At 48.3% G+C, this 27,809-nt stretch overlaps 1 protein-coding gene across 2 annotated transcripts; it reads left to right on the forward strand.

Annotated features, from left to right (window-relative positions):
* The first annotated feature begins 1,473 nt into the window (after positions 1 to 1,473).
* Positions 1,474 to 27,396, forward strand: LOC137309120 (E3 ubiquitin/ISG15 ligase TRIM25-like). 2 transcript variants are annotated; one of them, XM_067977411.1, is made up of 6 exons: positions 1,474 to 2,100; positions 2,935 to 3,030; positions 3,720 to 3,950; positions 12,786 to 12,808; positions 13,764 to 13,972; positions 24,329 to 27,396. In XM_067977411.1, exons 1-6 carry the CDS (start codon positions 1,540 to 1,542, stop codon positions 24,862 to 24,864), a joined length of 1,656 nt encoding a protein of 551 aa, XP_067833512.1. In that variant the 5' UTR covers positions 1,474 to 1,539; the 3' UTR covers positions 24,865 to 27,396. The 2 variants fall into 2 exon arrangements, with proteins under 2 accessions (XP_067833512.1, XP_067833513.1); XM_067977412.1 differs by having other exon boundaries at positions 13,764 to 13,897.
* The last annotated feature ends 413 nt before the right edge of the window (positions 27,397 to 27,809 follow it).

The following is a 27,809-nucleotide window of genomic DNA, read 5'->3' on the forward strand; positions in this document are numbered from 1 at the left end:
GTACTCGGGGTGGGTCTGACCAGAACTGGACACAGTACTCGAGTGGGTCTGACCAGAGCCCTGTACTGTTTGACCATGACTTCCTCTGACTGTATTCTCCTGTTTTTGATTTGTTGTCCAACATTCTTTTGTCTTTGTTGGTTTGCAGCTCTGTGTTGGTCGGACATGTTTCGTGTTGAGTTTACTGAGACTTGTAGCCTCTGCTGCTTTGCTTTTCTTCATCGGTCTTTGCCCCACCGATAAGAACATAAGAAATAGGAGCAGGAGTAGGCCAGAGGGCCCCTCGAGCCTGCTCCGCAATTCAATAAGATCACGGCCAATCTTCAACCTCAACTCCACTTTCCCGCCTGATCCCCATATTCGTTGATTCACCTAGAACCCAAAAATCTGTCTATCTCGGCCTTGATTATACTCAACGACTGAGCATCCACAGCCCTCTGGGGTAGAGAATTCCAAAGATTCACAACCCTCTGAGTGAAGAAATTCCTCCTCATCACAGTCTTAAATGGCCGACCCCTTATCCTGAGACTTTGCCCCCTCGTTCTGGACTCTCCAGCCAGGGGAAACAGCCTCTCAGCATTTACCCTGACAAGCCCCCCTCAGAATCTAATATGTTTCAATGAGATCACCTCTCTTCTAAACTCCAGAGTGTATCGGCCCATTCTACTCAATCTCTCCTCAGAGTACAACCCTCTCATTCCAGGAATTAATCGAGTGAACCTCTAAGGCCAGTATATCCTTCCGTAGATAAGGAGACCAAAACTGAACACAGCACTCCAGGTGAGGTCTCACCAAAGCCCTGTACAATTGTAGTAAGACTTCCTTACTCTTGTACTCCACCCGCTTGCAATAAAGGCCAACATTCCATTTGCCTTCCTAATTGCCTGCTGTACCTGCATGCTAACTTTTGTGTTTCTTGTACGAGGACACCCAGATCTCTCTGAACACCAACATTTAATAGTTTCTCACCATTTAAGCAATATTCTGTTTTTCTATTCTTCCCACAAAAGTGAATAACCTCACATTTCCCCACATTATACTCCATCTGCCACCTTCTCGCCCACTCACTTAACCTGTTCATATCCCTTTGCAGAATTCCTGTGTCCTCACAGCTTACTTTCCCACCGATGAACATTTTAACTTTTTCTGTATATTTTCTATTCCTCCCAGAGAGCTCCTTCCCTTTCCTCTCTGGGGGATTTGTGAAGGTTATTGTTCCTCTTTATATCAGTTTTAAATCATTTGTTAAACCGTTTAGGGTCTGGTCTGAGCTGATTAGTTTTCGGTTTGTGTTTACTGAGCCCAGCTTGCTGTATTCTGGCTTCAGATTGTAAAATTGCAATCTTGTTTTTCTGATTTTTGTTTCTGAGCTGCTACTGCAGGCCTGAAAGGGTTAATCTTCAACCAAAGTGAGTCATGAAACTTAAACTAACTTTGTCACTCCTTGCACCGAGTGTTTATGAGAATTTCACTTCCTGCTCTGGTTCCTCTCTCTCTCTCTCTCTGTTCTGTGTGAAAACTCTTTCAGGTGCTGCAGGAATGGAGCCCGGAGCTTTAGAGGATGAATTAACCTGTGCTGTGTGTCTCCAGGTGTACCAGGACCCGGTGATATTACCCTGTCTGCACAGTTTCTGTTTGAAATGTATTGAGGGAGTTTGGGCCCAGACAGCAGGCCCAGAAGGGTTTGAGTGCCCTCAGTGTCGCCGGAAATTCAACCCCAGGCCCAGTCTGGAGAGAAACTTCACGCTGTGTAATATCGTGGAGAAATACAATCGCTCACAGCCTCCTGCTGATTCAGCCGGTGTCATGTGTGAATATTGTGATGAGACTCCAACCCTGGCTGTGAAGACGTGTCTGAAATGTGAAGCTTCCTTTTGCTCCCGTCATTTAAAACCACATTTATGGAAAGAGGCCTTGAAAGATCACACCCTAATCGAGCCTACGGCTGACCTTACAGAGAGACAGTGCCTTGACCATAAGAAGGTCTTTGAATACTACTGTAAAGATGATGCAGAGTGTGTGTGTGTTTCCTGTACAATAACAGGGAAACATAAATTCCACACACTGCTGAGCCTCGATCAGGCACAAGCTGCAATTAAGGTGAGTGACACAATTCCTGATATTAAATACAGTGAGGGAGAGTTTTCCTGTTAATGATGAACATTAATTCGAACTGATTGCAGACAGTGCTGATTTAGCCCAGTGTTTTCTTTCTGCCCGGAGTCTGCGTTTATGGCTGTTTGTTTTTTGTCAGTCAGATTTGCTCCCTCCCCTTTCTCTTACAGTCTGTCTGAGAGAACAGGGTGGGCAGTGGGAGGGGTGTGAGAGTGACCCAGGGAGACTGCCCCTCACCCACACTCAGCCCCTCCTGGTGAGGGCATTGTGGAGCTCAGTAATTCACTGTGTGGGCACCTGTGAGAACTGGCACTCCATGGCATAGGGCTGTAGAGCAGAGCATGTTGGAGCCCTGTGTAACGCTGGGGTATTCTGACATCTGACCATCAGGGAGAGGACCATCACCGGTGGGGGGAGTGAGGGACACCCACGGGGGGTGACTCAGGGGCTGGGGGGAGAAACTGTTTCTCACAACAAGAGGGAATTGGTGTTTGAGAAATGCTGGTGTGACTGAGTCTGTCTCCCTTTCCCCTCGGCTGATTCCTGGAAATGGAGGAGCTGAGTCCGTGTGAAAATGCAGCACACGGTGTGTCAGTGTGAAAAAAAGCCGGTGTGTGTGGTCACTCAGTTTATACAGGGCGGGGAGCGCCTCTTTACTGAGAGCCACAGAAGGGAATATTTCTGCTCAGGGCCCAGACACTGAGAATCCCCCAAACCACTTTCTATCCACACCCAGTGGGGTCACTCCTGGAACGGAATCATTTCCCCTTTAAATTCTAGTTTGAATCCCTTTTGAAAACTTTCCAATTGCCTTTACAGGAAGAATTGGAGAGAGAAATCGAGAGGCTTCGGGGAGTCCAGCAGAATTGTTCCAGTAAACAGCGAGACTTGGAGAGATCAGAAGCTGAAATAAAGGTAGGGAAAAGTGGGACTGGATTTTCTCTGGAATCTGCAGCCAATTCAGGACAAACTCTGGGAAATTCCTCCCCAGCTCCCTTTTAAAGGGTGGGAGTGACTCCAAACCCCCCACATGTTCAGGGAGTCTATTCCAGAGATCGAGGACTCTGGTGTCTAACCTAACTCTGTGCCTATGGATTTTATACACAGACCCTCTGGTCCTACCATCCCGATCCATCTCAATACCTCACCCAACCAGTGAGTCCAATAATCCCTCCATCATTTTAAAAACCTCAATCCTGTCCCTCTCGGCCTTTCTCTAAATGACCCTCCCTCTTGGAGACGATCCTCAGAATTAAATCCATTAGACTACGTGTCATTCTGGCCACCGTCCTCTCCAGAGTCTTGATCTCCTTCACCAGGTGTGGGCACCAAAACTGGACCCATCACTCCAGGTGTGGATGGACCAGGTGGCAGTGCCATACACAGTCTAAATACAGTGCTCTTTCTTTTAAACTCAAGGCTCAAGGCAACACTCGTTAAACTCTGTTTTCTCTCCCAGTGGACACCCCCCACTGCTCGTCGATCTTTAATGGGTGATCGAGTAGTGATCGAAACAAACTGTCCCGTCCCTGGAAAGTGCCGTGTGCTCAGGGTAAGAGCTGTGTGGAAGGGCCGTTTGTAATGAGAGTTGGTTTGGGTTTCAGACACGAATCAATGAGCTGAAAGGAAAGCTATCGAAGAGCTACTCTGACTGGAGGAGACAGCTGGAAGAAGATGAAGAATACGCACTGAAACTGATCGATGAGGAGGGGCTCCGAGCTCTCTCACAGATTAGAAGCTGTTCTGAAGCATTAAACAAGAGGATGGAACAGATGACATTAATAGATGGAGAATACCAGAGTCTGGAACAGAGGGACCCTCTCTCCTTTATTCAGGTACATCTTCAATATAAACAGGGCCATGTCTGGGGAATGGGGCGTTTCTGTGAGGCTGGTGTGAGGGCTGAATTGTTTGAAGATTGTTGGTGGGGCCCAGCAATGGTGCTGCCCCCTCAGCCCTGCCCCAGGAGTGTTGGTGCTGCCCCCTCAGCCCTGCCCCATGGGTGTTGGTGCTGCCCCCTCAGCCCTGCCCCAGGAGTGTCGGTGCTGCCCCCTCAGCCCTGCCCCAGGAGTGTTGGAGCTGCCCCCACAGCCCTGCCCCAGGAGTGTTGGTGCTGCCCCCTCAGCCCTGCCCCAGGAGTGTTGGTGCTGCCCCCTCAGCCCTGCCCCAGGAGTGTTGGTGCTGCCCCCTCAGCCCTGCCCCAGGAGTGTTGGTGCTGCCCCCTCAGCCCTGCCCCAGGAGTGTTGGTGCTGCCCCCTCAGCCCTGCCCCAGGAGTGTTGGTGCTGCCCCCTCAGCCCTGCCCCAGGAGTGTTGGTGCTGCCCCAGGATGGAGTGCAGTGAAATGTTGGATTATTCCCCATTCCTGTGACTGGCCCCACCTACTGTTATACACTGAACTCTTTACTCTCAATCCCAAATTCACGGTTTGGTTTCATTGGGTTTTGATTTGTTTGTTGTTTTAACAATCGAATAGTGATAATGGGGGAGTTCAATTATCCGAATAGAGACTGGGGAAAAAACAAAGTAAAGGGCAAAGAGGGGGAGGAATTCCCCAAATGTGTTCAGGAGAACTTTCTTCAATATGTTTCCAGTCCAACGAAGAAGGAAGCAGTGCTGGATCTAGTTCTGGGAAATGAAGTGGGGCAAGTGGAGCATGTTTCAGTGGGCGAGCATTTGGGAAACAGTGATCACAATGTCATCAGGTTTAGAAAAGTAATGGAAAAGGACAAGAAACAATCAAATGTAAAAATACTCAACTGGAGGAGGGTTAATTTCTGTGAGTTGAAAAGGGATCTGGCCCAGGTGGATTGGAATCAAAGATTGTCAGGTAAAGCAGTAAATGAGCAATGGGAGGCCTTCAAAGAGGAGATAGTTCGGGTACAGACTGGACACATTCCCACGAGGGGGAAAGGAAGGGCATCCAAAGCTAGAGCTCCCTGGATGATTGAAGAAATAGAGATTAAAATGAAACAGAGAAAGGAGGCTTATGATAAATGTCAGGTTCATAATAGACAGTAATCACAGTAGAGAATCAAACAGAATACAGAGAGTGCAGAGGAGAACTGGAAAAGGAAATGAAAGGGGCAAAGATAATGGGGGTGATTTTAATCCCCAAGAACGGGTGGGTTGGGGGCGGGTGGGAGTTGAAAATCGTTATCTTTTGGGTCGCAACCACAACATTTTCAGACTTTGCCTTCGCAGTGGAAAGCCTGGACTTTCACCGCCCACATTAAACCCAGAAGTGAAGCCAGGTTGCAGTTGCGACCCAAGAAACAACTATTTTCACCTCCCACGCGACCCCAACCCACCCGTTCTTGGGGGTTAAAATCACCCCCAATGTATGAGAAAAGATTAGCGGGTAACATGAAGTCTTTTAGAATCTTATAAAGAGTAAAAGGACAGTCAGTGGAAATCTTCTTGTGGAGGCAGAGGGTGTCGCTGAGGTACTAAATGGATAATTTGCATCGGTCTTCACTAAAGAAGAAGATGCTGCCAATCTTACAGTAAAGGAGGAGGCGGTAGAGAAATTGGAGAGGATAAAAAACCACTAAAACGGCTGGCAGTGCCCAAAGTAGAGAAGTCCGGGTGGGATGCATCCGAGGTTGCTGAGGGAAGTAAGGGTGGAAATAGTGGAGGCTCTGATTACCACCTACCATCCTCCCTCAGCTGATGAATCAGTCCTCCTCCATGTTGAACACCACGTGGAGGAAGCACTGAGGGTAGCAAGGGCACAAAATGTACCCTGGGTGGGGGACTTCAATGTCCATCACCAAGAGTGGCTCGGTAGCACCACTACTGACCGAGCTGGCCGAGTCCTGAAGGACATAGCTGCTAGACTGGGCCTGCGGCAGGTGGTGAGCGAACCAACACGAGGGAAAAACTTACTTGACCTCGTCCTCACCAATCTACCTGTCGCAAATGCATCTGTCCATGACAGTATTGGTAGGAGTGACCACCGCACAGTCCTCGTGGAGATGAAATCCCGTCTTCGCACTGAGGACACCATCCAACGTGTTGTGTGGCACTACCACCGTGCTAAATGGGATAGATTCAGAACAGATCTAGCAGCTCAAAACTGGGCATCCATGAGGCGCTGTGGGCCATCAGCAGCAGCAGAATTGTATTCCAGCACAATCTGTAACCTCATGGCCCGGCATATTCCTCACTCTACCATTACCAACAAGCCAGGGGATCAACCCTGGTTCAATGAGGAGTGTAGAAGAGCATGCCAGGAGCAGCACCAGGCGTACCTAAAAATGAGGTGCCAACCTGGTGAAGCTACAACTCAGGACTACATGCATGCTAAACAGCGGAAGCAACATGCTATAGACAGAGCTAAGCGATTCCACAACCAACGGATCAGATCAAAGCTCTGCAGTCCTGCCACATCCAATCGTGAATGGTGGTGGACAATTAAACAACTAACGGGAGGAGGAGGCTCTGCAAACATCCCCATTCTCAATGATGGCGGAGTCCAGCACGTGAGTGCAAAAGACAAGGCTGAAGCGTTTGCAACCATCTTCAGCCAGAAGTGCCGAGTGGATAATCCATCTCAGCCTCCTCCCGATATCCCCACCATCACGGAAGCCAGTCTTCGGCCAATTCGATTCACTCCACGTGATATCAAGAAACGGCTGAGTGCACTGGATACAGCAAAGGCTATGGGCCCCGACAACATCCCAGCTGTAGTGCTGAAGACTTGTGCTCCAGAACTAGCTGCGCCTCTAGCCAAGCTGTTCCAGTACAGCTACAACACTGGCATCCACCCGACAATGTGGAAAATTGCCCAGGTATGTCCTGTCCACAAAAAGCAGGACAAATCCAATCCGGCCAATTACCGCCCCATCAGTCTACTCTCAATCATCAGCAAAGTGATGGAAGGTGTCGTCGACAGTGCTATCAAGCGGCACTTACTCACCAATAACCTGCTCACCGATGCTCAGTTTGGGTTCCGCCAGGACCACTCGGCTCCAGACCTCATTACAGCCTTGGTCCAAACATGGACAAAAGAGCTGAATTCCAGAGGTGAGGTGAGAGTGACTGCCCTTGACATCAAGGCAGCATTTGACCGAGTGTGGCACCAAGGAGCCCTAGTAAAATTGAAGTCAATGGGAATCAGGGGGAAAACTCTCCAGTGGCTGGAGTCATACCTAGCACAAAGGAAGATGGTAGTGGTTGTTGGAGGCCAAGCATCTCAGCCCCAGGGCATTGCTGCAGGAGTTCCTCAGGGCAGTGTCCTAGGCCCAACCATCTTCAGCTGCTTCATCAATGACCTTCCCTCCATCATAAGGTCAGAAATGGGGATGTTCGCTGATGACTGCACAGTGTTCAGTTCCATTCACAACCCCTCAGATAATGAAGCAGTCCGAGCCCGCATGCAGCAAGACCTGGACAACATCCAGGCTTGGGCTGATAAGTGGCAAGTAACATTCGCGCCAGATAAGTGCCAGGCAATGACCATCTCCAACAAGAGAGAGTCTAACCACCTCCCCTTGACATTCAACGGCATTACCATCGCCGAATCCCCCACCATCAACATCCTGGGGGTCACCATTGACCAGAAACTTAACTGGACCAGCCATATAAATACTGTGGCTACGAGAGCAGGTCAGAGGCTGGGTATTCTGCGGCGAGTGACTCACCTCCTGACTCCCCAAAGCCTTTCCACCATCTACAAGGCACAAGTCAGGAGTGTGATGGAATACTCTCCACTTGCCTGGATGAGTGCAGCTCCAACAACACTCAAGAAGCTCGACACCATCCAAGATAAAGCAGCCCGCTTGATTGGCACCCCATCCACCACCCTAAACATTCACTCCCTTCACCACCGGCGCACTGTGGCTGCAGTGTGCACCATCCACAGGATGCACTGCAGCAACTCGCCAAGGCTTCTTCGACAGCACCTCCCAAACCCGCGACCTCTACCACCTAGAAGGACAAGGGCAGCAGGCACATGGGAACAACACCACCTGCACGTTCCCCTCCAAGTCACACACCATCCCGACTTGGAAATATATCGCCGTTCCTTCATTGTCGCTGGGTCAAAATCCTGGAACTCCCTTCCTAACAGCACTGTGGGAGAACCGTCACCACACGGACTGCAGCGGTTCAAGAAGGCGGCTCACCACCACCTTCTCAAGGGCAATTAGGGATGGGCAATAAATGCCGGCCTTGCCAGCGACGCCCACATCCCGTGAACGAATAAAAAAAAAACTTCCAATCCTATGGGAATTTTGCCAGAGGACTGGAGGATTGCAAATGTTACACCTCTGTTCCAAAAAGGGGAGAGGGATAAACCCGGCAACTACAGGCCAATCAGCCTAACGTCGATGGTGGGGAAATTTCTAGAGACAATAATCTGAGACAAAATTAATTGTCACTTGGAAGAACATGGGATAATAAACAACAGCCAACATTAGCTTGGCAGCGGGATGGGAACCTGAGCGTAGATTCAGAAGGGAGGGAAGCAAAGCTGGAAATGGAAAGCAGAAAATTAGTGAGCAAGTTTGGAAGGCAGAAGAAACAAAGGCTAGAAAACAGACAACAAAGGAGTTTGGCAGTGCTTAATGGTGCAGACTTCAATGCAAGGAGTCGAGTGAATAAGGCAGATGAGCTGAGGGCACAGATAGACATGTGGAAGTATGATATCATAACTATTACTGAAACATGGCTCAAAGAAGGGCAGGAATGGCAGCTCAACATTCCTGGTTACAGAATTTTCAGATGAGATAGAGAGGGGGATAAAAAGGGAGGGGAGGGTGGTCGCAATATTGGTTAAAGAGACAATTACAGCTGTGAGGAGGGATGATACGTTAGAAGGATCATCAAATGAGGCCTAATGGTGGAACTGAAAAACAAAAAAAAGGCAATCACACTGCTGGGAGTGTACAATAGACCCCCAAACAGACAGAGGGAGATAGAACAGCAAATACGTAGGCAAATTTCTGAGAAGTGCAAAAACAATAGGGTAGTAATAGTCGGGGATTTCAACTACCCTAATATTAACTGGGATAGAAACAGTGTAAAAGGCATCGAGCGTAGAATTTTTAAATTGCATGCAGGAAAACTTTTTTTATCCAGTGCATTGCAAGTCCAAGAAGATAGGCGGCAGTTCTGGATTTGGTTTTAGGGAATGAAGTTGGGCAGGTGGAAGGAGTATCAGTGGGAGAGCATTTTCGTGGTAGTGATCATAATTCAATTAGATTTAGTGTCGTTATGGAAAAGGACAAAGATAGACCAGGAGTAAAAGTTCTCAATTGGGGAAAGGCCAGTTTTACTAAGTTGAGATGTGATTTGACAAAAGTGGACTGGAAACAGCTACTTGAAGGTAAATCAGTGTCAGAGCAGTGGGAGGCATTCAAGGAGGAGATAGTGAGGGTTCAGAGCAAATATGTTCCCACAAAGAAAAAGGGTGGGACTCCCAAATCTCGAGCCTCCTGGATATCATGGAGCATACAGGATAGGATAAGGCAAAAAAGGGAAGCTTATGTCAGATACGGAGAGCTCAATACTGCAGAAAGCCTAAAGTATAGAAAGTGAAGGGGTGAAATTAAAAAGGAAATTAGGAAAGCAAAAAGGGGGCAGGAAAAAATACTGGTGAGTAAAATCAAGGAAAGCCCAAAGATGTTTTATAAATACATAAAGAGCAAGAGGATAATTAAGGAAAGAGTAGGGCCTATTCGAGACCAAAAAGGTAACTTGTGTGTGGAGGCGGAAGACGTGGGTATGGTTCTTAATGAATATTTGCGTCTGCCTTAACGAAAGAGAGGGTTGATGCAGACATTGTAGTTAAGGAGGAGGAGTGTGAAATATTGGAGGGGATCAATGTAGTGAGAGAGGAAGTATTAAGGGGATTAGCATCTTTGAAAGTAGATAAATCGCCAAGCCTGGATGAAATGTATCCCAGGCTGTTAAGAGAAGTACAGGAGGAAATAGCAGAGGCTCTGACCAGCATTTTCCAATCCTCTCTGGCTACAGGCGTGGTGCCAGAGGACTGGAGGACTGCTAATGTTGTACTGTTGTTTAAGAAGGGAGAAAGGGATAGACCGAGTAATTACAGGCCAGTCAGTCTAACCTTGGTCGTGGGCAAATTATTGGAAAAAATTCTGAGGGACAGTATTAATCGTCACTTAGAAAGGCACGGATTAATCAAGGACAGTCAGCGTGGATTTGTTAAGTGACATTCGTGTCTGACTAACTTGATTGAATTTTTTGAGGTGGTAACAAGGAGGGTCGATGAGGGTAGCGCGTTTGATGTAGTCTACATGGATTTTAGCAAGGCTTTTGACAAGGTCCCACATGGCAGACTGGTCAAAAAAGTAAAAGCCCATGGGATCCAAGGGAAAGTGGCAAGTTGGATCCAAAATTGGCTCAGTGGCAGGATACAAAGGGTAATGGTCGATGGGTGTTTTTATGACTGGAAGGCTGTTTCCAGTGGGGTTCCACATGGCTCAGCACTCGTTCCCTTGCTTTTTGTGGTATATATCAATGATTTAGACTTAAATGTAGGGGGCATGATTAAGAAGTTTACAGATGATACAAAAATTGGCCGTGTGGTTGATAGTGAGGAGGAAAGCTGCAGACTGCAGGAAGACATCAGTGGACTGGTCAGGTGGGCAGAAAAGTGGCAAATGGAATTCAATCTGGGGAAGTGTGAGGTAATGCATTTCGGAAGGTCAAACAAGGCAAGGGAATACAAAATAAATGGGAGGATACTGAGAGGTGTAGAGGAACAGAGGCATGTCCACAGATCCCTGAAGATAGGAGGACAGGTAGATAAGGTGGTTAAGAAGGCATACGGGATACTTTCCTTTATTAGCCGAGGCATAGAATAGAAGAACAGGGAGGTTATGCTGGAACTGTATAAAACACGAGTTAGGCCACAGCTAGAGTACTGCGTACAGTTCTGGTCACCACATTACAGGAAAGATGTGATTGCACTCGAGAGGGTACAGAGAAGATTTACAAGGATGTTGCCAGGACTGAAGTATTTTAGCTATGAGGAAAGATTGGATAGTCTGGGGTTGTTTTCTTTGGAACGGAGGAGGCTGAGGGGAGATTTAATTGAGGTGTATAAAATGATGAGGAGCCTAGATAGAGTGGATAGAAAGGACCTTTTTCCCTTAGCAGGGCGGTCAATAACCAGGGGGCATAGATTTAAAGTGATTGGTAGAAGGATTAGAGGTGAGTTGAGGAGAAATCTTTTCACCCAGAGGGTGGTGGGGGTCTGGAACTCACTGCCTGAGAGGGTGGTAGAGGCAGAAACCCTCAACTCATTTAGAAAGTACTTGGATGTGCACTTGATGTGCTGTAACCTACAGGGCTACGGACCAAGTGCTGGAAAGTGGGATTAAGCTGGATAACTCTTTTTCGGCTGTCACAGATACGATGGGCCGAATGGCCTCCTTCTGTGCTGTAAATTTCTATGATTCTATAATTCTATGCTTTGTTAAAGGTAAATTGAGTCTGACTAACTTGATTGAATTCTTCGATGAAAACTTGTTAGCAAAATTGAAGCCCATGGGATTAAAGGGACAGTGGCAGTGTGGACACGAGATATGCTCAGAGACAGAAAGCAGAGAGTAGTGGTGAACGGTTGTTTTTCAGACTGGAGGGAAGTTTACAGTGGTGTTCCCCAGGGGTCAGTGTTAGGACCATTGCTCTTTTTGATATATATTGATGACCTGGACTTGGGTATAGAGGGCATAATTTCAAAGTCTGCAGACGACACAAAACTTGGAAATGTAGTAAACAGTGAGGAGGATAATTGCAAACTTCAGGAGGACATGGACAGACTGGTGAAATGGGCGGACACATGGCAGATGCAATTTAACACAGAGAAGTGTGAAGTGATGCATTTTGGGAGGAAAAATGAGGAGAGGCAACAGAAACTAAATGGTACAATTTTAAAGGGGGTGCAGGAACAGAGAGACCTGGGGGTGTATGTACACAAATCTTTGAAGGTGACAGGACAAGTTAATAAGACTGTTAAAAAAGCACACAGGATCCTTGGCTTTATAAATAAAGGCATAGAGTACAAAAGCGAGGAAGTTATGCTAAACCTTTATAAATCTCTGGTTATGCCCCAGTTGGAGTATTGTGGCCAATTCTGGGCACCACCCTTTAGGAATGATGTCAAGGCCTTAGAGGGTGCAGAAGAGATTTACCAGAATGATACCAGGGACGAGGGACTTCAGTGACGTGGAGAGACTGGAGAAGCTGGGGTTGTTTTCCTTAGAGTAGAGAAGGTTAAGAGGAGATTTAATAGAGATGTTCAAAATTACGAGGCGTTTTGATAGAGTAGAGAGGGAGAAACTGTTTCCACTGGCAGGAGGGTCGGTAACCAGAGGACACAGATTTAAGGTAATTGGCAAAAGAACCAGAGGGGAGATGAGGAGAATTTTTTTACGCAGCGAGTTGTTCTGATCTGGAATGCACTGCCTGAAAGGGCGGTGGAAGCAGATTCAATAATAACTTTCAAAAGGGAATTGGATAAATACTTGAAAAGGAGAAATTTACAGGGCTATGGGGGAAAGAGCAGGGGGAGTGGGACTAATTAGATAGCTCTTTCAAAGAGCCAGCACAGGCACGATGGGCCGAATGGCCTCCTCCTGTGCAGTATGATTCGATGATTCTATTGACTGATTTGATCTCCTCTCTTTATTCACAGAACTCGAAGCAGCTCCTTTCCAGGTAAGTTCCTCTCAGTCATACAGTACCTGCTGCTGATAGGGAACCTTCACCTGTATCTGGGAGAAGAGTGAAAGTAGAATCACCGCTTGGAAACCTCCCCAGATCAGGGGCTTCCAAATGGGGCGAATATTGAGTGATGTTTAACTGTGGTTTGAGGGGTTCTTGGCTCAGGCAGCCTGTGGGAAATGGGAGTGAGATGGGCTGTTCCATCGGTGTGTAGAGCTTCTCAGGAACCTGTTAGACAGGAATTGAGAGCGAGAGAAACCTGCAGTGACCTGTATCTAACCGAGGCTTCCTAAAGGCTCCATGTGTGTCAGTGACAGCTTTATTCCATTGGGTCAGGAAGTGCTGTGTGATTGGCTTGTTCTATCAACCAGCCCATGGAGAAATGAGGAGAGGGGCAGGTCCCAGTGTCAGAGTGACAGTAAAATGTCTTGTGATTGGCTCATTCTATCCACTAACAGAGAAATGAGTGTGTGCTGAAATGTCCCAGTAATGTCAGTGTGACTGGACACTCTGTGAGGGAATCCCACCGATCCCAGGTCCCTGGGAGGCTGTTCCTTCTCCTCTCCTCACTTCACATGATCGTAGTGAGTGTGTTCCTGCAGAGAGGGAGGAGCACAGACTGGAGACCCTCGGGATAATAATAATTATTAATAATGGAAAGATAAGGGCTCCAGTACAGAGAAACTGGACTGAACACAGATGGCTTTGAAAATCACAAACTGAGCTGAAGTGACAGCAAACCAGGATCCCACTGCTCGTGTGGAGATCAGTGTGAATGCAGGGAGACTGCAAATCCCGGGATTCTGCCATTCTCAGGATAGGTTGCTGCGGGGTGTCAGTACGAGCATTAGAAGGGGTGCAGGTTGTTGCACTGATCACTCGTTCCCCTTTGGGTTTCCGATCTGAAATGTCCCCACTGATAAAAACATTCTCTCCTCTTTCATTACAGAGTGACTGAGACTCAGAGAGTCACAGACCCAGATGTTCCAGCGCTCACCCTGAACCTGTCCAAAATATCTCAACTTATCCAGAAGAGGCTGAATGGATCGGAAAAGTACCACTCAGACATATTGGGAATAATAAGTAAGAACGTGCAGCTTTTCTCCAATTCTGGGCACCACACTTTAGGAGAGATGTCAAGGTTAAGAATTTCAAGAGGTGAGGAGGCACTTAGATTAAAGCCCTCAGGTTAGAGATGATTGCCGTTGGCTGGGCTTGTCTGAGACATGAAGAAACTGTTATTGAATCATTAAAATAAGATTTCCAAGGGGATTACGATCAATATACTGATTGGACTGAAAGAGGAGGAAGGCGGTGTGTACTGAGGACATCTGAATGGAGAAGCGGGGAAGTTATGTTAAACTTGTATCAAACCTTGGTTAGACCACACTTGGAGCACTGTGCACAGTTCTGGTCTCCATATACCTTGGTTAACCCTCACTTGGAGTACTGTGCACAGTTCTGGTCTCCATATACCTTGGTTAGACCTCACTTGGAGGACTGTGCACAGTTCTGGTCTCCATATACCTTGGTTAACCCTCACTTGGAGCACTGTGCACAGTTCTGGTCTCCATATACCTTGGTTAGACCTCACTTGGAGGACTGTGCACTGTTCTGGTCTCCATATACCTTGGTTAACCCTCACTTGGAGCACTGTTAACAGTTCTGATCTCCATATACCTTGGTTAGACCTCACTTGGAGCACTGTGCACAGTTCTGGTCTCCATATACCTTGGTTAGACCACACTTGGAGTACTGCGTACAGTTCTGGTCACCACATCACAGGAAGGATGTAATTGCACTGGAGAGGGTACAGAGGAGATTTACGAGGATGTTGCCAGGACTGGAGAACTTTAGCTATGAGGAAAGATTGGACAGGCTGGGGTTGTTCTCTTTGGAATAGAGGAGGCTGAGGTGTACAAAATTATGAGAAGGCTTGATAGAGTGGATAGGAAGGACCTGTTTCCCTTCGCAGAGAGGTCAATAACCAGGGGACATAGATTAAACTGATTGGTAGAAGGATTAGACAGGAGCTGAGGAAAAGAAATTTCACCCAATGGGCGGTGGGGGTCTGGAACTCACTGCCTGAGAGGGTGGTAGAGGCAGAAACCCTCAACTCATTTAAAAAGTACCAGGATGTGCACCTGAAGTGTCGTAACTACAACTCTACGGGTCAAGTGCTGGAAAGTGGGATTAGGCTGGGTGGCTCATTTTTGGTTCGCGCACACAATGGGCCGAATGGCCTCCTTCTGTGCCGTAACTTTTCTATGATTCTATACTGTGCACTGTTCTGGTCTCCATATATCTTGGATAGACCACACTTGGAGTCCGGTGCACAGTTCTGGTCTCAATATTATAAAAAGGATATGGAGGCACTGGATAATGTGCAAAAAAGATTCACAAGGATGATGACAGAACGGAGAGGTTATAAATATCAGGAAAGATTGAACAGGCTGGGGCTCTTTTCTCTCGAAAAGAGAAGGCAGAGGGGTGACCCTCAGGGGTGATAAGATTATGAAAGGGTTTGATAGGGTAGACGTAAGGAAGATGTTTACACTTGTGGGGAGACCAAAACTAGGGTCATAAATATAAGATAGTCACAAATAAATCCAATAGGGAACTCAGGAGAATCTTCTTTACTGAGAGAGTGGTGAGAATGTGGAACTCGCTACCACAAGGAATAGTTGAGGTGAACACACAGATACATTTAAGGGGAAGCTGGATAAAGACATGAGGGGGAAAGGAATAGAAGGATATGCTGATAGGGTGAGATCAAGTTGGAGGGAAGAGGCTTGTGTGGAGCATTAACACCAGCATGGACCAGTTGGGCCAAATGGCCTGTTTCTCTGCTGTTCATTCTGTGTAATTCTATTTATGTCGAGGCCTTGGAGAGGGTGCAGAGGAGATGTACTAGAATGGTACAGGGATGAGGGACCTCAGTTATGTGGAGAGATTAGAGAAACTGGGATTGTTCTCTTTACATCGAGTCACATCAAGTCTACAGCACAGAAACAGGCCATTCGGCCCAACTGGTCCATGCCGGAGTTTATGCTCCACATGGGCCTCCCCTCTCCCTACTTCATCTCACCCTATCAGGATACCCTTCTATTCCTTTCTCCATCATGTGTTTATCGAGCTTCTTCTTAAATACATCTGTGCTATTTGCCTGAACTGCTCCTTGTGGTGGTGAGTATGAATTCCCTACTGGATTTATTCGCGACTATTTCATATTTATGACCTCTAGTTTTGGACTCCCCCACAAGTGTAAACATTTTCTCTCCGTCTACCCTATCAAACCCTTTCATTATCTTAAAAACCTCGATCAGGTCACCCCTCAGCCTTCTCTTTTCTAGAGTAAAGAGTCCCAGCCTGTTCAGCCTTTCCTGATAAGTTTATCCTTTCAGTTCTGATATCATCCTTGTGAATCTTTTTTTGCACCCTCTCCAATGCCTCTATACACTATTTATAATATGGAGACCAGAACTGTTCACAATACTCCAAGTGTGGTCTAACCAAGATTCTATATAAGTTCAACATAACTTCTTTGCTTTTCAATTCTACCCATCTAGAAATGAGCCCCAGTGCTTGATTTGCCTTTTTATGGCCTTATTAACCTGTGTCGCTACTTTTAGTGATTTGTGTGTCTGTACCCCCAGATCCCTTTGCTCCTCTACCCCATTTAGACTCTTATTGAACAAGCAGTTTGTGGCCTCTTTATTCTTCCTACCAAAATGCACCACCTCACACTTATCTATATTGCAATTCATTTGCCAATTACAGCCGACTCTGTAAGTTTATTAATGTCCCCTTGTATTTTGACACACTCTTCCTTTGTATTAACTACACCCCCCAATTTGGTGTCGCCTGCAAATTTTGAAATTGTACTTCTGATTCCCGAATACAAATCATTAATGTAAATTGTGAACAACAGTGGTCCCAGCACCGATCCCTGGGGAACACCACTTTTGCCAGTCTGAGTAACTACCCTTAATCCCTGCTCTCTGTTTTCTGTTTTGTAGCCAACTTGCTATCCATTATCAGCTCATTTATCCTTTGTGCAGAGAAGGTTAAGGGCAGATTTAATCGAGGAGTTCAAAATTTTGAGTGATTTTCCTGGAGTAGAGAGGGAGAAACTGTTTCCAATGGCAGGAGGGTCGGTAACCAGAGGACACAGATTTAAGGTAATCGGCAAAAGAACCAGAGGGGAGATTTGGAGAATTTTTTTTACAGCGAGTTGTTCTGATTTGGAATGCGCTGCCTGAAAGGGCGGTGGAAGCAGATTCAATAATAACTTTCAAAAGGGAATTGGATAAATACTTGAAAAGGAAAAATTTGCAGGGCTATGTGGAAAGAGCGGGGAAGTGGGACTAATTGGATAGCTCTTTCAAAGAGCCGGCACAGGCACGATGGGCTGAATGGCCTCCTTCTGTGCTGTAAGATTCTATGATTCTATTGGGGACTGCCAGCATAGAATCATAGAAAGGTTACAGCACGGAAGGAGGCCATTCGGCCCATTGAGTTCACGCCTGCTCTATGCTAAACCAATCCAGCTAGTCCCACTCCCCCGCCCTTTCCCTGTACCACTGCAGATTTTTTCCTTTCAAGTAGTTATCCAGTTCCCTTTTGAAGGCCATGATTGAATCTGCCTCCACCACCCCCTCGGGCAGTGCATTCCAGATCCTAACCACTCGCTGTGTAAAAAAGTTTTTCCTCATATCACCTTTGGTTCTTTTGCCAATCACCTTCAATCTATATCCTCTCATTCTTGACCCTTCCGCCAATGGGAACAGTTTCCCTCTATCTACTCTGTCCAGACCTTTCATGATTTTGAATACCTCGATCAAATCTCCTCTCAACCATCTCTGTTCCAAGGAGAAGAACCCCAGCTTCTCCAGTCTATCCACATAACTAAAGTCCCTCATCCCTGGAATCATTCTAGTAAATCTTTTCTGCACCCTCTGTCAGGCCTTTACACCTTTCCTAAAGTGCGGTTCCCAGAACTGGACACAATACTCCAGTTGTGGCTGAACCAGTGAATTATAAAGGTTCATCATGACTTCCTTGCTTTTGTACACTATGCCTCAATGTATAAAGCCCAGGATCTCTCTGTTCCTGTACCCCTTTTAGAGTTGTGCCCACTAGTTTATATTGCCTCTCCTCATTCTTCCTACTAAAATGTATCACTTTGCATTTTTCTGCGTTAAACTTCATGCCACGTGTCCGCCCAGGCCACCTGCCTGTCTATACCTCTTGAAGTCTATCACTATCCTCCTCACTGTTTACTACCCTTCCAAGTTTTGTGTCATCTGCAAATTTTGAAATTGTCCCCTCCACACCCAAGTCATGAATATATATCAAGGAAAGTAGCTCTAAGCACTGGCACCTAATAGACCACATCATCGTCCGAGCGAGGGACCGCAAAGATGTCCGCATCACCCGCGCCATGCCTGGAGCCGACGACTGCTGGACTGACCACCGACGAATCCACTCTACCATCTCCATCAACCTGGCCCCAAACCGGCAGCGGCAGAAAAACCTCTGCCGCAGGAGACTTAATGTCGCTGGACTCAAAGACCCTGCGAAGAAAGACCGACTCAGCCGTCGCCTTACAACCAATCTGGCGACGACCAACGATCCAGAGTCACAGAGTGCCCACAGCGTCTGGTCCGCCCTAAAAGCCACCATAGTCAGCACCTGCGAGGAAACGCTCGGTCTCTCGACCAGGAAACACCAAGACTGGTTCGACGAGAACGATCAGGAGATCCAGGATCTCCTAGACCGTAAAAGCAAGGCGTTCCTGAATTGGCAGCTCCACCAAAACTCGAGTGAGAGGAAACAAGCCTCCAGGCAACTGAAGGCCGAGGTGCAACAAAGAACCCGTGACCTAAAGAACAGATGGTGGGTGGAAAGAGCGCAGGAAACTCAGCAACTCGCCGACAACCACGACGTGCGCGGCTTCTTCAGCGCAATTAAAGCCATCCACGGTCCGAGTACCCAGGGACCTACCCCACTGAGAGCCAAACATGGAGAGGCGCTCATCAAAGACAGAGAGGCAGTCAACGCCCGCTGGAGAGAGCACTTCGAGGACCTCCTCAACCAAGACCCAGTCCTCGACGCAAGTACCCTCGACACCGTCCCGCAACACGCGACCCGCCACCATCTCAGCACAACCCCAGCCCGCCACCATCTCAGCACAACCCCAGCCCGCCACCATCTCAGCACAACCCCAGCCCGCCGCCATCTCAGCACAACCCCAGCCCGCCACCATCTCAGCACAACCCCAGCCCGCCGCCATCTCAGCACAACCCCAGCCCGCCACCATCTCAGCACAACCCCAGCCCGCCACCATCTCAGCACAACCCCAGCCCGCCACCATCTCAGCTCAACCCCAGCCCGCCACCATCTCAGCACAACCCCAGCCCGCCACCATCTCAGCACAACCCCAGCCCGCCACCATCTCAGCACAACCCCAGCCCGCCACCATCTCAGCACAACCCCAGCCCGTCATCAGGTCAAAAAAGCCATTCGACAACTGAAAAACAACAATGCCCCCGGTGCTGATGGAATCCCCGCTGAAGTACGAAAACACGGCGGAGAGGCACTCTTGACACGAATACACGACCTTATCACCCTTGTCTGGAAGGAAGAGAGCATGCTGGGAGATCTCAGAGACGCCGTAATTGTGACCATCTTCAAGAAAGGAGATAGGTCCGACTGTGGAAATTACAGAGGGATTTCCCTAATGTCCACCACGGGAAAGGTCATCGCGAGAATCCTCCTCAACCACCTCCTTCCAGTGGCCGAAGAGCTCCTCCCTGAGTCTCAATGCGGCTTCCACCCGTCAAGAGGCACAATGGACATGATCTTTAGCACGGGACAAATCCAGGAAAAGTGCAGGGAGCAGCATCAACCTCTGTAGATGGCCTTCTTCGATCTCGCAAAGGCCTTCGACTCTGTCAACCATGAGGAATTGTGGAGCATCCTCCTCAAATTCGGCTACCCGCAGAAATTCGTCACCATTCTCCACCTGCTCCACGATGACATGCGAGCCGTGATCCTCACCAACGGATCCACCACAGACCCAATACGAGTGCAAACTGGGGGTCAAGCAGGGCTGTGTCATCGCACCAACGCTCTTCTCCATCTTCCTCGCTGCAACACTCCACCCCATCACCATGAAGCTCCCCGCCGGAGTGGAGCTAACCTACAGGACAAGCGGGAAACTGTTCAACCTTCGACACCTCCAGGCCAGAACCAAAACCACCCCAACTTCTGTCATCGAGCTGCAGTACGCAGACGATGCCAGCGTGCGCGCACACTCAGAGGCCGAGCTACAAACCATCGTCGACGCATTCACCGAGGTGTATGAGAGAATGGGACTCGGGCTAAACATCCCGAAAACAAAGGTCCTCTCCCAGCCCGCTCCTGCCACATAACACTGCCCCCCGACCATCAAGATCCACGGTGAGCCTCTGGACAGCGTGGATCATTTCCCATACCTCGGGAGCCTCCTCTCGGTGCGAGCAGACATCGATGATGAAATTCAACATCGACTCCAATGCGCCAGTGACACCTGAGGAACAGAGTGTTCGAAGACCGAGACCTCAAATCCAGCACCAAGCTCATGGTCGACAGAGCAGCCATGGTCCCCGCCCTCCTGTACACATCAGAAACATGGACAATGTACAGCAGACACCTCAAATCACTGGAGAGATATCACCAACGTTGCCTCTGCAAAATCCTGCAAATCCACTGGCGGGATAGACGCACCAACGTGAGCGTTCTCTCCCAGGCTAATATCCCCAGTATCGAGGCACTGGTCACGCTCAACCAGCTGCGCTGGGCGGGCCACATTGTCTGCATGCCCGACACAAGATTCCCTAAACAAGTGCTCTACTCCGAGCTCCGCAATGGCAGGCGATCACTAGGAGGGCAGAGGAAACGCGAGACGGACACTCTCAAAGCCTCCCTAAAAAAATGCAACATCCCCACTGACACGTGGGAATCGCTTGCCCTAAATCGCCCAAACTGGAGAAGAAGCATCCACAAAGGCGCCAATTACCTCGAGCGTCACCGAGTGGAGCACGCGGAGGCCAAGCGTAAGCAGCAAAAAGAGCGCACAGAATCCAGAGCGTCTCACCCACCCACCTTATCAAACACTACCTGCCCCACCTGTGGCAGAGTCTGCGGCTCCAGGATTGGACTATTCAGCCACCGCAGAACCCACCCTCCCGGAGTGGAAGCAAGTCATCCTCGACCCTGAGGGACTGCCAAAGAAGAAGATTTATCAAGAAAAGTAGTGGTCCCAGCACCAACCCCTGGGGAACACCACTGCACACCTCCCTCCAGTCCGAAAAACAACCGTTCACCACTACTCTCTGTTTCCTGTCACTTAGCCAATTCTGTATCCATGTTTTCACTGCCCCCTTTATTCCATGGGCTGCAATCTTGATGATAAGCTGACCATGCGGCACTTTATCAAACGCCTTTTGGAAGTCCATATACATCACATCAACTGTATTACCCTCATCTACCCTCTCTGTTACCTCATCAAAAAACTCTATCAGGTTAGTTAAACACGATTTGCCTTTGACAAATCCGTGCTGGCTTTCCCTATTCAATCCACACTTGACCAAGTGATTGTTAATTCTGTCCCGGATTATCGTTTCTAAAAGTTTCCCCACCACTGAGGTTAAACTGACTGGCCTATAGTTGCTGGGTTTATCCTAACACCCTCTTTTGAACAAGGGTGTAACATTTGTGATTCTCCAGTCCTCTGGCACTGCCCCCCGTATCGACAGATGTTTGGAAAGTTATGGCCAGTTAGCAGGTCGGGTTAGTTGTGTTCAGACAGCTGGGAATATCCCCGAACTTTAATCTCGGGTCCCTGTGTGTGTGGATCAGGAGCCTGAGATTAATACTCAGTCGCCAGTGACACCTGCTTTAAACATTCCTCACTGGAATGGGCCAAAGCTTCACCCCCCCCATGGGTCAGGTAGGGGCGGGGTTACACACTGTCAATCAGAGTGTCTCTTAAAGGGACACTGTCCCTCACAGGGCTGTCAGTATCTGTGCTCCGGGGAGGGGGCAGAATCAGGTCCACAGGGGCAGCTCCTGTCCCAGGGATCGTCATCGAGCAGTCGACAGGGATCAGGGGGAGAGCGGGAATATTCCAAGGTGTGTTTATATCACAGGGGATCACACTGTTCATAATTTCTATTTAACTCTTTCTGTTTCTATTTAACCCTTTCTTTCTCGGTGATGTTTCTTCAGTCGGGGTTCAGTGCGAGGGATTCGAGGGTCGAGTTCCTGCACCTGTTCCCTCCTCGCAGCTTGGAATTGGTCCAAGTCTGAGACCCAGGGCCAGAGGGAGTGTTGGTGAATTCAGAGTGAACAGGGAGCAACAGTTTAATGTACAGAAGGGACATCAGATTCATCTCAATTCACAACTGAATCCTCACTGCTGTGTGGAAATTAATGGAGACTTTAATCAGAGCTGTGAGCAGGATGGAACAGTAACAGGAGGGAGAGAGCCCAGGGCACACTCCTGTATTCAGGATGGAACAGTAACAGGAGGGAGAGGGCCCAGGGCACACTCCTGTATTCAGGATGGGACAGTAACAGGAGGGAGAGAGCCCAGGGCACACTCCTGTATTGAGGATGGGACAGTAACAGGAGGGAGAGAGCCCAGGACACACTGCTGTACTCAGGATGGAACAGTAACAGGAGGGAGAGAGCCCAGGGCACACTCCTGTATTGAGGATGGAACGGTAACAGGAGGGAGAGAGCCCAGGACACACTCCTGTATTCAGGATGGGACAGTAACAGGAGGGAGAGAGCCCAGGGCACACTCCTGTATTCAGGATGGGACAGTAACAGGAGGGAGAGAGCTCAGGGCACACTCCTGTATTGAGGATGGAACAGTAACAGGAGGGAGAGAGCCCAGGACACACTCCTGCATTCAGGATGGGACAGTAACAGGAGGGAGAGAGCCCAGGGCACACTCCTGTATTCAGGATGGAACAGTAACAGGAGGGAGAGAGCCCAGGGCACACTCCTCTATCCAAGATGGGACAGTAACAGGAGGGAGAGAGCCCAGGGCACACTCCTGTATTCAGGATGGAACAGTAACAGGAGGGAGAGAGCCCAGGGCACACTCCTGTATTCAGGATGGAACAGTAACAGGAGGGAGAGAGCCCAGGGCACACTCCTGTATTCCGGATGGGACAGTAACAGGAGGGAGAGAGCCCAGGGCACACTCCTGTATTCAGCATGGGGCAGTTACTGGAGGGAGAGAGGCCAGGGCACACTCCTGTATTCAGGATGGAACAGTAACAGGAGGGAGAGGGCCCAGGGCACACTCCTGTATTCAGGATGGGACAGTAACAGGAGGGAGAGAGCCCAGGGCACACTCCTGTATTCAGGATGGGACAGTAACAGGAGGGAGAGAGCCCAGGGCACACTCCTGTATTCAGGATGGGACAGTAACAGGAGGGAGAGCGCCCAGGGCACACTCCTGTATTCAGGATGGGACAGTAACAGGAGGGAGAGAGCCCAGGACACACGCCTGTATTCAGGATGAAACAGTAACAGGAGGGAGAGAGCCCAGGGCACACTCCTGTTTTCAGGATGAGACAGTAACAGGAGGGAGAGAGCCCAGGACACACGCCTGCATTCAGGATGGAACAGTAACAGGAGGGAGAGAGCCCAGGGCACACTCCTGTATTCAGGATGGGACAGTAACAGGAGGGAGAGAGCCCAGGGCACACTCGTTTATTCAGGATGGGACAGTAACAGGAGGGAGAGAGCCCAGGGCACACTCCTGTATTCAGGATGGGACAGTAACAGGAGGGAGAGAGCCCAGGGCACACTCCTGTATTCAGGATGGGACAGTAACAGGAGGGAGAGAGCCCAGGACACACTCCTGTATTCAGGATGGAACAGTAACAGGAGGGAGAGAGCCCAGGACACACTCCTGTGTTCAGGATGGAACAGTAACAGGAGGGAGAGAGCCCAGGACACACTCCTGTATTCAGGATGGAACAGTAACAGGAGGGAGAGAGCCCAGGGCACACTCCTGTATTCAGGATGGAACAGTAACAGGAGGGAGAGAGCCCAGGACACACTCCTGTGAGCTGTGTATTCCCAGTACAGCCAGTGCTGAGATTGTGGGGCTGTAACTGAGTCTGTGGGATGTGTTGTGTGCCGGTGAATCCCCTCCATTGTGTCTGGGAGAACGTGTGCACAGTGCCAGGGGCTTGTGTGATTAAACTGACTGCTACTGTGTGTCTCCACTGCAGTGTTTGCACTGAGTGTACAGCACTGGGACCCACACACTGCTATTTAACAGGGATTCTGATCAAAGGCCATTTATTTAACAGGGGATGAACACAGTCTCAGAGGTAATATGGGGCTGACAGTGTCTGGGAAATACTGACACTCCCACCCTGCAGCTGTCAATCATTGATGGGAGTGGAATAACCCTGTCTGACCAATCTCTTCTCTCCTCTCTAGAGCAAAGGTCAGCGATGAGCCTGGATCGAAAGACAGCAAACTGGAACTTGGTTCTGTCGGATGATCTGAGATCAGTAACAGGGACTGGACAGGATCAGCCCTACCCACCTCACCCAGAGAGGTTTAAAGACTGGCCCCAAGTCCTCTGCTCCCAGAGTTTCTCCTCAGGATCCCATTCCTGGGATGTGGAGACTGATGGGAAATACTGGAGAATAGGGATTGTGTGTGGGAGTGCAGAGAGAGAGGGGGGAGAGTCTGGTCTCGGGGTCAGCAGTAAATCCTGGTGTTTACGTTATTCTGTTTTGTTTGGTGTTGATTCTCTCGGAGCCGGTCACAATTCCCAGTTCACTCGCCTCCCACTGATCCTGTCTGAGAGCCGGATCCGAGTTCAGTTGGACTACGAGGCCGGGACTGTGTCATTTCACCGGGTCACTGACTCACTGACACATTTACACACATTTCAAACCACATTCACTGAACCCGTGTTTCCGGCATTTTGTTGTTGGAAAGAAACATCCCTAAACCTGTTAAATTAATCCTGATTGTGGAGACTCAGTGACATCACTTCCTGTTCAGGACTGCTGTCACTTCCAGGTCTGCCCTTCTGATGATGTCACTTCCAGGACTGCTCTTCTGATGATGTCACTTCCAGGTCTGCCCCTCTGATGATGTCACTTCCAGGTCTGCCCCTCTGATGATGTCACTTCCAGGAGTCCCCCTCTGATGATGTCACTCCCCATCTGCCCCTCTGATGATGTCACTCCTGGCTCCACCCCCTCTAATTATGTCACTTCCAGGACTGCCCTTCTTTGTGAGGATCTGTCACTAAAGCTCAAAATAGCTGCTTTTGGTGAGTTTCCTTGTAATTCGTAGCGTTCCAATTAATTGTCTCCTTCAGTTGTAGAATTTTACCACTTCAGTTCCAGAATTATCGTGGTATTAATCACAGTAGTGAATCAGAATAGTGGCAGGCACGACTGTATTAATCACAATAGTGAATGGTAGTGACAGGGCACGACTGCATTAATCACAGTAGTGAATGGTAGTGACAGGGCACGACTGTATTAATCACAGTAGTGACAGGGCACGACTGTATGAATCTCAGTAGTGAATGGTAGTGACAGGGCACGACTGTATGAATCTCAGTAGTGAATGGTAGTGACAGGGCACGACTGTATGAATCTCAGTAGTGAATGGTAGTGACAGGGCACGGTCCCTTTAAAGTGCTGCTGTGAAAATCTGAGGCTGGGGTTTGAAATTGTTCTTTGACGGTCACTCCAAACAGCGATGGTGAATCGACAGCCCGAGTTACACTGACTTCAGTGGGAAAGAAAATGGTGCGGGTGTAAAATGGGCTGTCCATTCACTATTGCCCGTGTTGCACGAACACCAGAGACTAATTTCACCCCCGGGGTCTCCTGGGCATCGCTGAGAGCTTCTGGGACTGCCCAGGGGGGTAACACATCTGTCCAAAACTAAGTAAATGTATTGATTCATTGGACCAGACTGGGAACTTTTAATTTATGTTTTATGGGGTGGTGATTTTTAGTTTATTGGACAGTAAGGTTCCTCCAGGGCTCACAACCAACAGGAAATGGGAATATTATGGGATGTTACTGAGGTGACTGAGTGTGTGAGATGCAAACAGGAAAATTGCCCCACCAATTGGGTCTACAATCAGCGTCCCAGGTGGTCATGGGTGATAATGGGACATTTTGTGATAACCAAAAACCAAAGGGTCAGGAAAACGATGTGTGAGTGACCGGTGAGAAACAAAGATCACCTGGGAACAACCCCCAAAGGGCATCAATCAGGAATCAATACACAATCCAGTGAAAGTCAGGAAAGGGGAGTTAACAATCGTTAATTGATAGCTTTCTCTTGGAGATGGTTGTGTCCTTACTTATACTGAACAGTGAGAAGAATATTTTATAACCTGGGCTCTACCCGAGAGATCGGGACCACGCAGGGGGAGATAAGCAAAGACCTCCAGACACCCCCCGGTCTGTTGATCAGATGGCCTGAAAGCACAGGAATGGCTTGTATTTGATGTCACGTTCGGTGTGATTTTGGGAAACAGCTGTGTGTGTAAATGTGATATTTTGCACGTGAGGCAACCAGTCTGTGGAATGCATGATGGAGATGCCCTGAAGGACGGGTCTCAGACATGCTCAGTCACGTTGACAACACCACTACATGAAATGGTTAATGTGCTCAGGAGAGTGAGGACAGATACTGGATCACCACTGATTTACACTTGGTAATCAAGGCACTGACACATGCTCCATAGAGAAACCGACTAGTTAATGAAACAATCAGGACAGTGTTAAACACACTGGTACCCATCAGAGGGACTGAAATTAAAGTAAAGACGGACATAGAATTTGGATTTCCAAAATTCAGGGTTGGGTTCCTTTGAGTTAACGATGAAATTGGGAAACTGAGGGCCAGGGAAAAATAATACTGAGCCTGAATTATCCACAAGATGGATAATGGTAAAAAGGAGAGCTGGAGGATCTTTTAAGTCCAAGATTTCTTGATAATATGGTGGTATTTGGGGGGAGCCTAGTTTCTGTAGTTTTCTGTACAATGTATTATGATTTTCTTTGTCTGTATCATGATGTGTGATATTAACCAAATGAAACTTAGATTAGAAGAGCAAATGGCTGGAGATCGGTCTGTGATGCTCACAGGATGAGGACCTGAGATAAGGCCCCAGGATCCCACAAAGGAGGGTGGGGGGAGATTGTAGAAGATTAAGACTGAGAAGTAATGAGGGAAATCACTTTCTTAGATTACTTCTGCAGTTTAAAACCCCTAATATTGATAGACTGACAGTGCATTCAAAACAACGTAATGCTGACATTGAAAAGGGGACCTCTCCCCCTGGGGATCATGAATGGAGGGAGGTCATCTATAATGTGGGACAGCATCCTTGGGTGAAAATCATGTCTCTGCTTTTTGTTATTATACAGCTTGTTGTGATTGTAACACTTTTCTTTCTCATTTGTCGTATTTGAAAGAACTTTTGTGTAAATGTCACGATGATTAAACTTCTTGTAACAATGTTTAACCTGATCTGTGGTGAGTGCAATTCAGATTCAATGAATGGGTTAAAGTGAGTTGTTCGATCTCACACTCACTTGAGGGGCGACTAAAGGATTTTGGACTTTCAACACCAGTTATTAATTACCTGCTAAAGGAGCTGAGTTTGGTTAAAAGTATTAATTCAACAAAGGAACGGTTAAACTGACTGTTCAAGGCAGCATGCTGGGAAGGTTGGCCACATTGGAAAAGTCTCATTCAGCAGATTGTCTCGAAGGTTAAAGGTAAGACAGATGCAAGGCCTTGAAAGTCTGTGAGAAGCTGTTGTAAACATCAGATGCTGTAATATCAACTTGTTCAAACCATGGGAAAGAGAGAGAGAGAAAACTAACAACAGTGAGTTTTGCCAGCAAGAGTGGGGGGACGTGAGGAGGGA

Source organism: Heptranchias perlo, unplaced genomic scaffold (genome assembly GCF_035084215.1).
Source record: "Heptranchias perlo isolate sHepPer1 unplaced genomic scaffold, sHepPer1.hap1 HAP1_SCAFFOLD_148, whole genome shotgun sequence".
Classification (NCBI taxonomy): Eukaryota; Metazoa; Chordata; class Chondrichthyes; order Hexanchiformes; family Hexanchidae; genus Heptranchias; species Heptranchias perlo.

What these genes read in the sequence shown, in the direction of transcription:
- LOC137309120 (XM_067977411.1), top strand. Translation starts at nt 1,540, where the DNA reads ATGGAGCCCGGAGCTTTAGAGGATGAATTAACCTGTGCTGTGTGTCTC. An exon ending in AGGCACAAGCTGCAATTAAG is followed by an intron (nt 2,101 to 2,934) that starts GTGAGTGACACA and finishes TTGCCTTTACAG; the next exon opens with GAAGAATTGGAGAGAGAAAT. An exon ending in TCGAAGCAGCTCCTTTCCAG is followed by an intron (nt 12,809 to 13,763) that starts GTAAGTTCCTCT and finishes CTTTCATTACAG; the next exon opens with AGTGACTGAGACTCAGAGAG.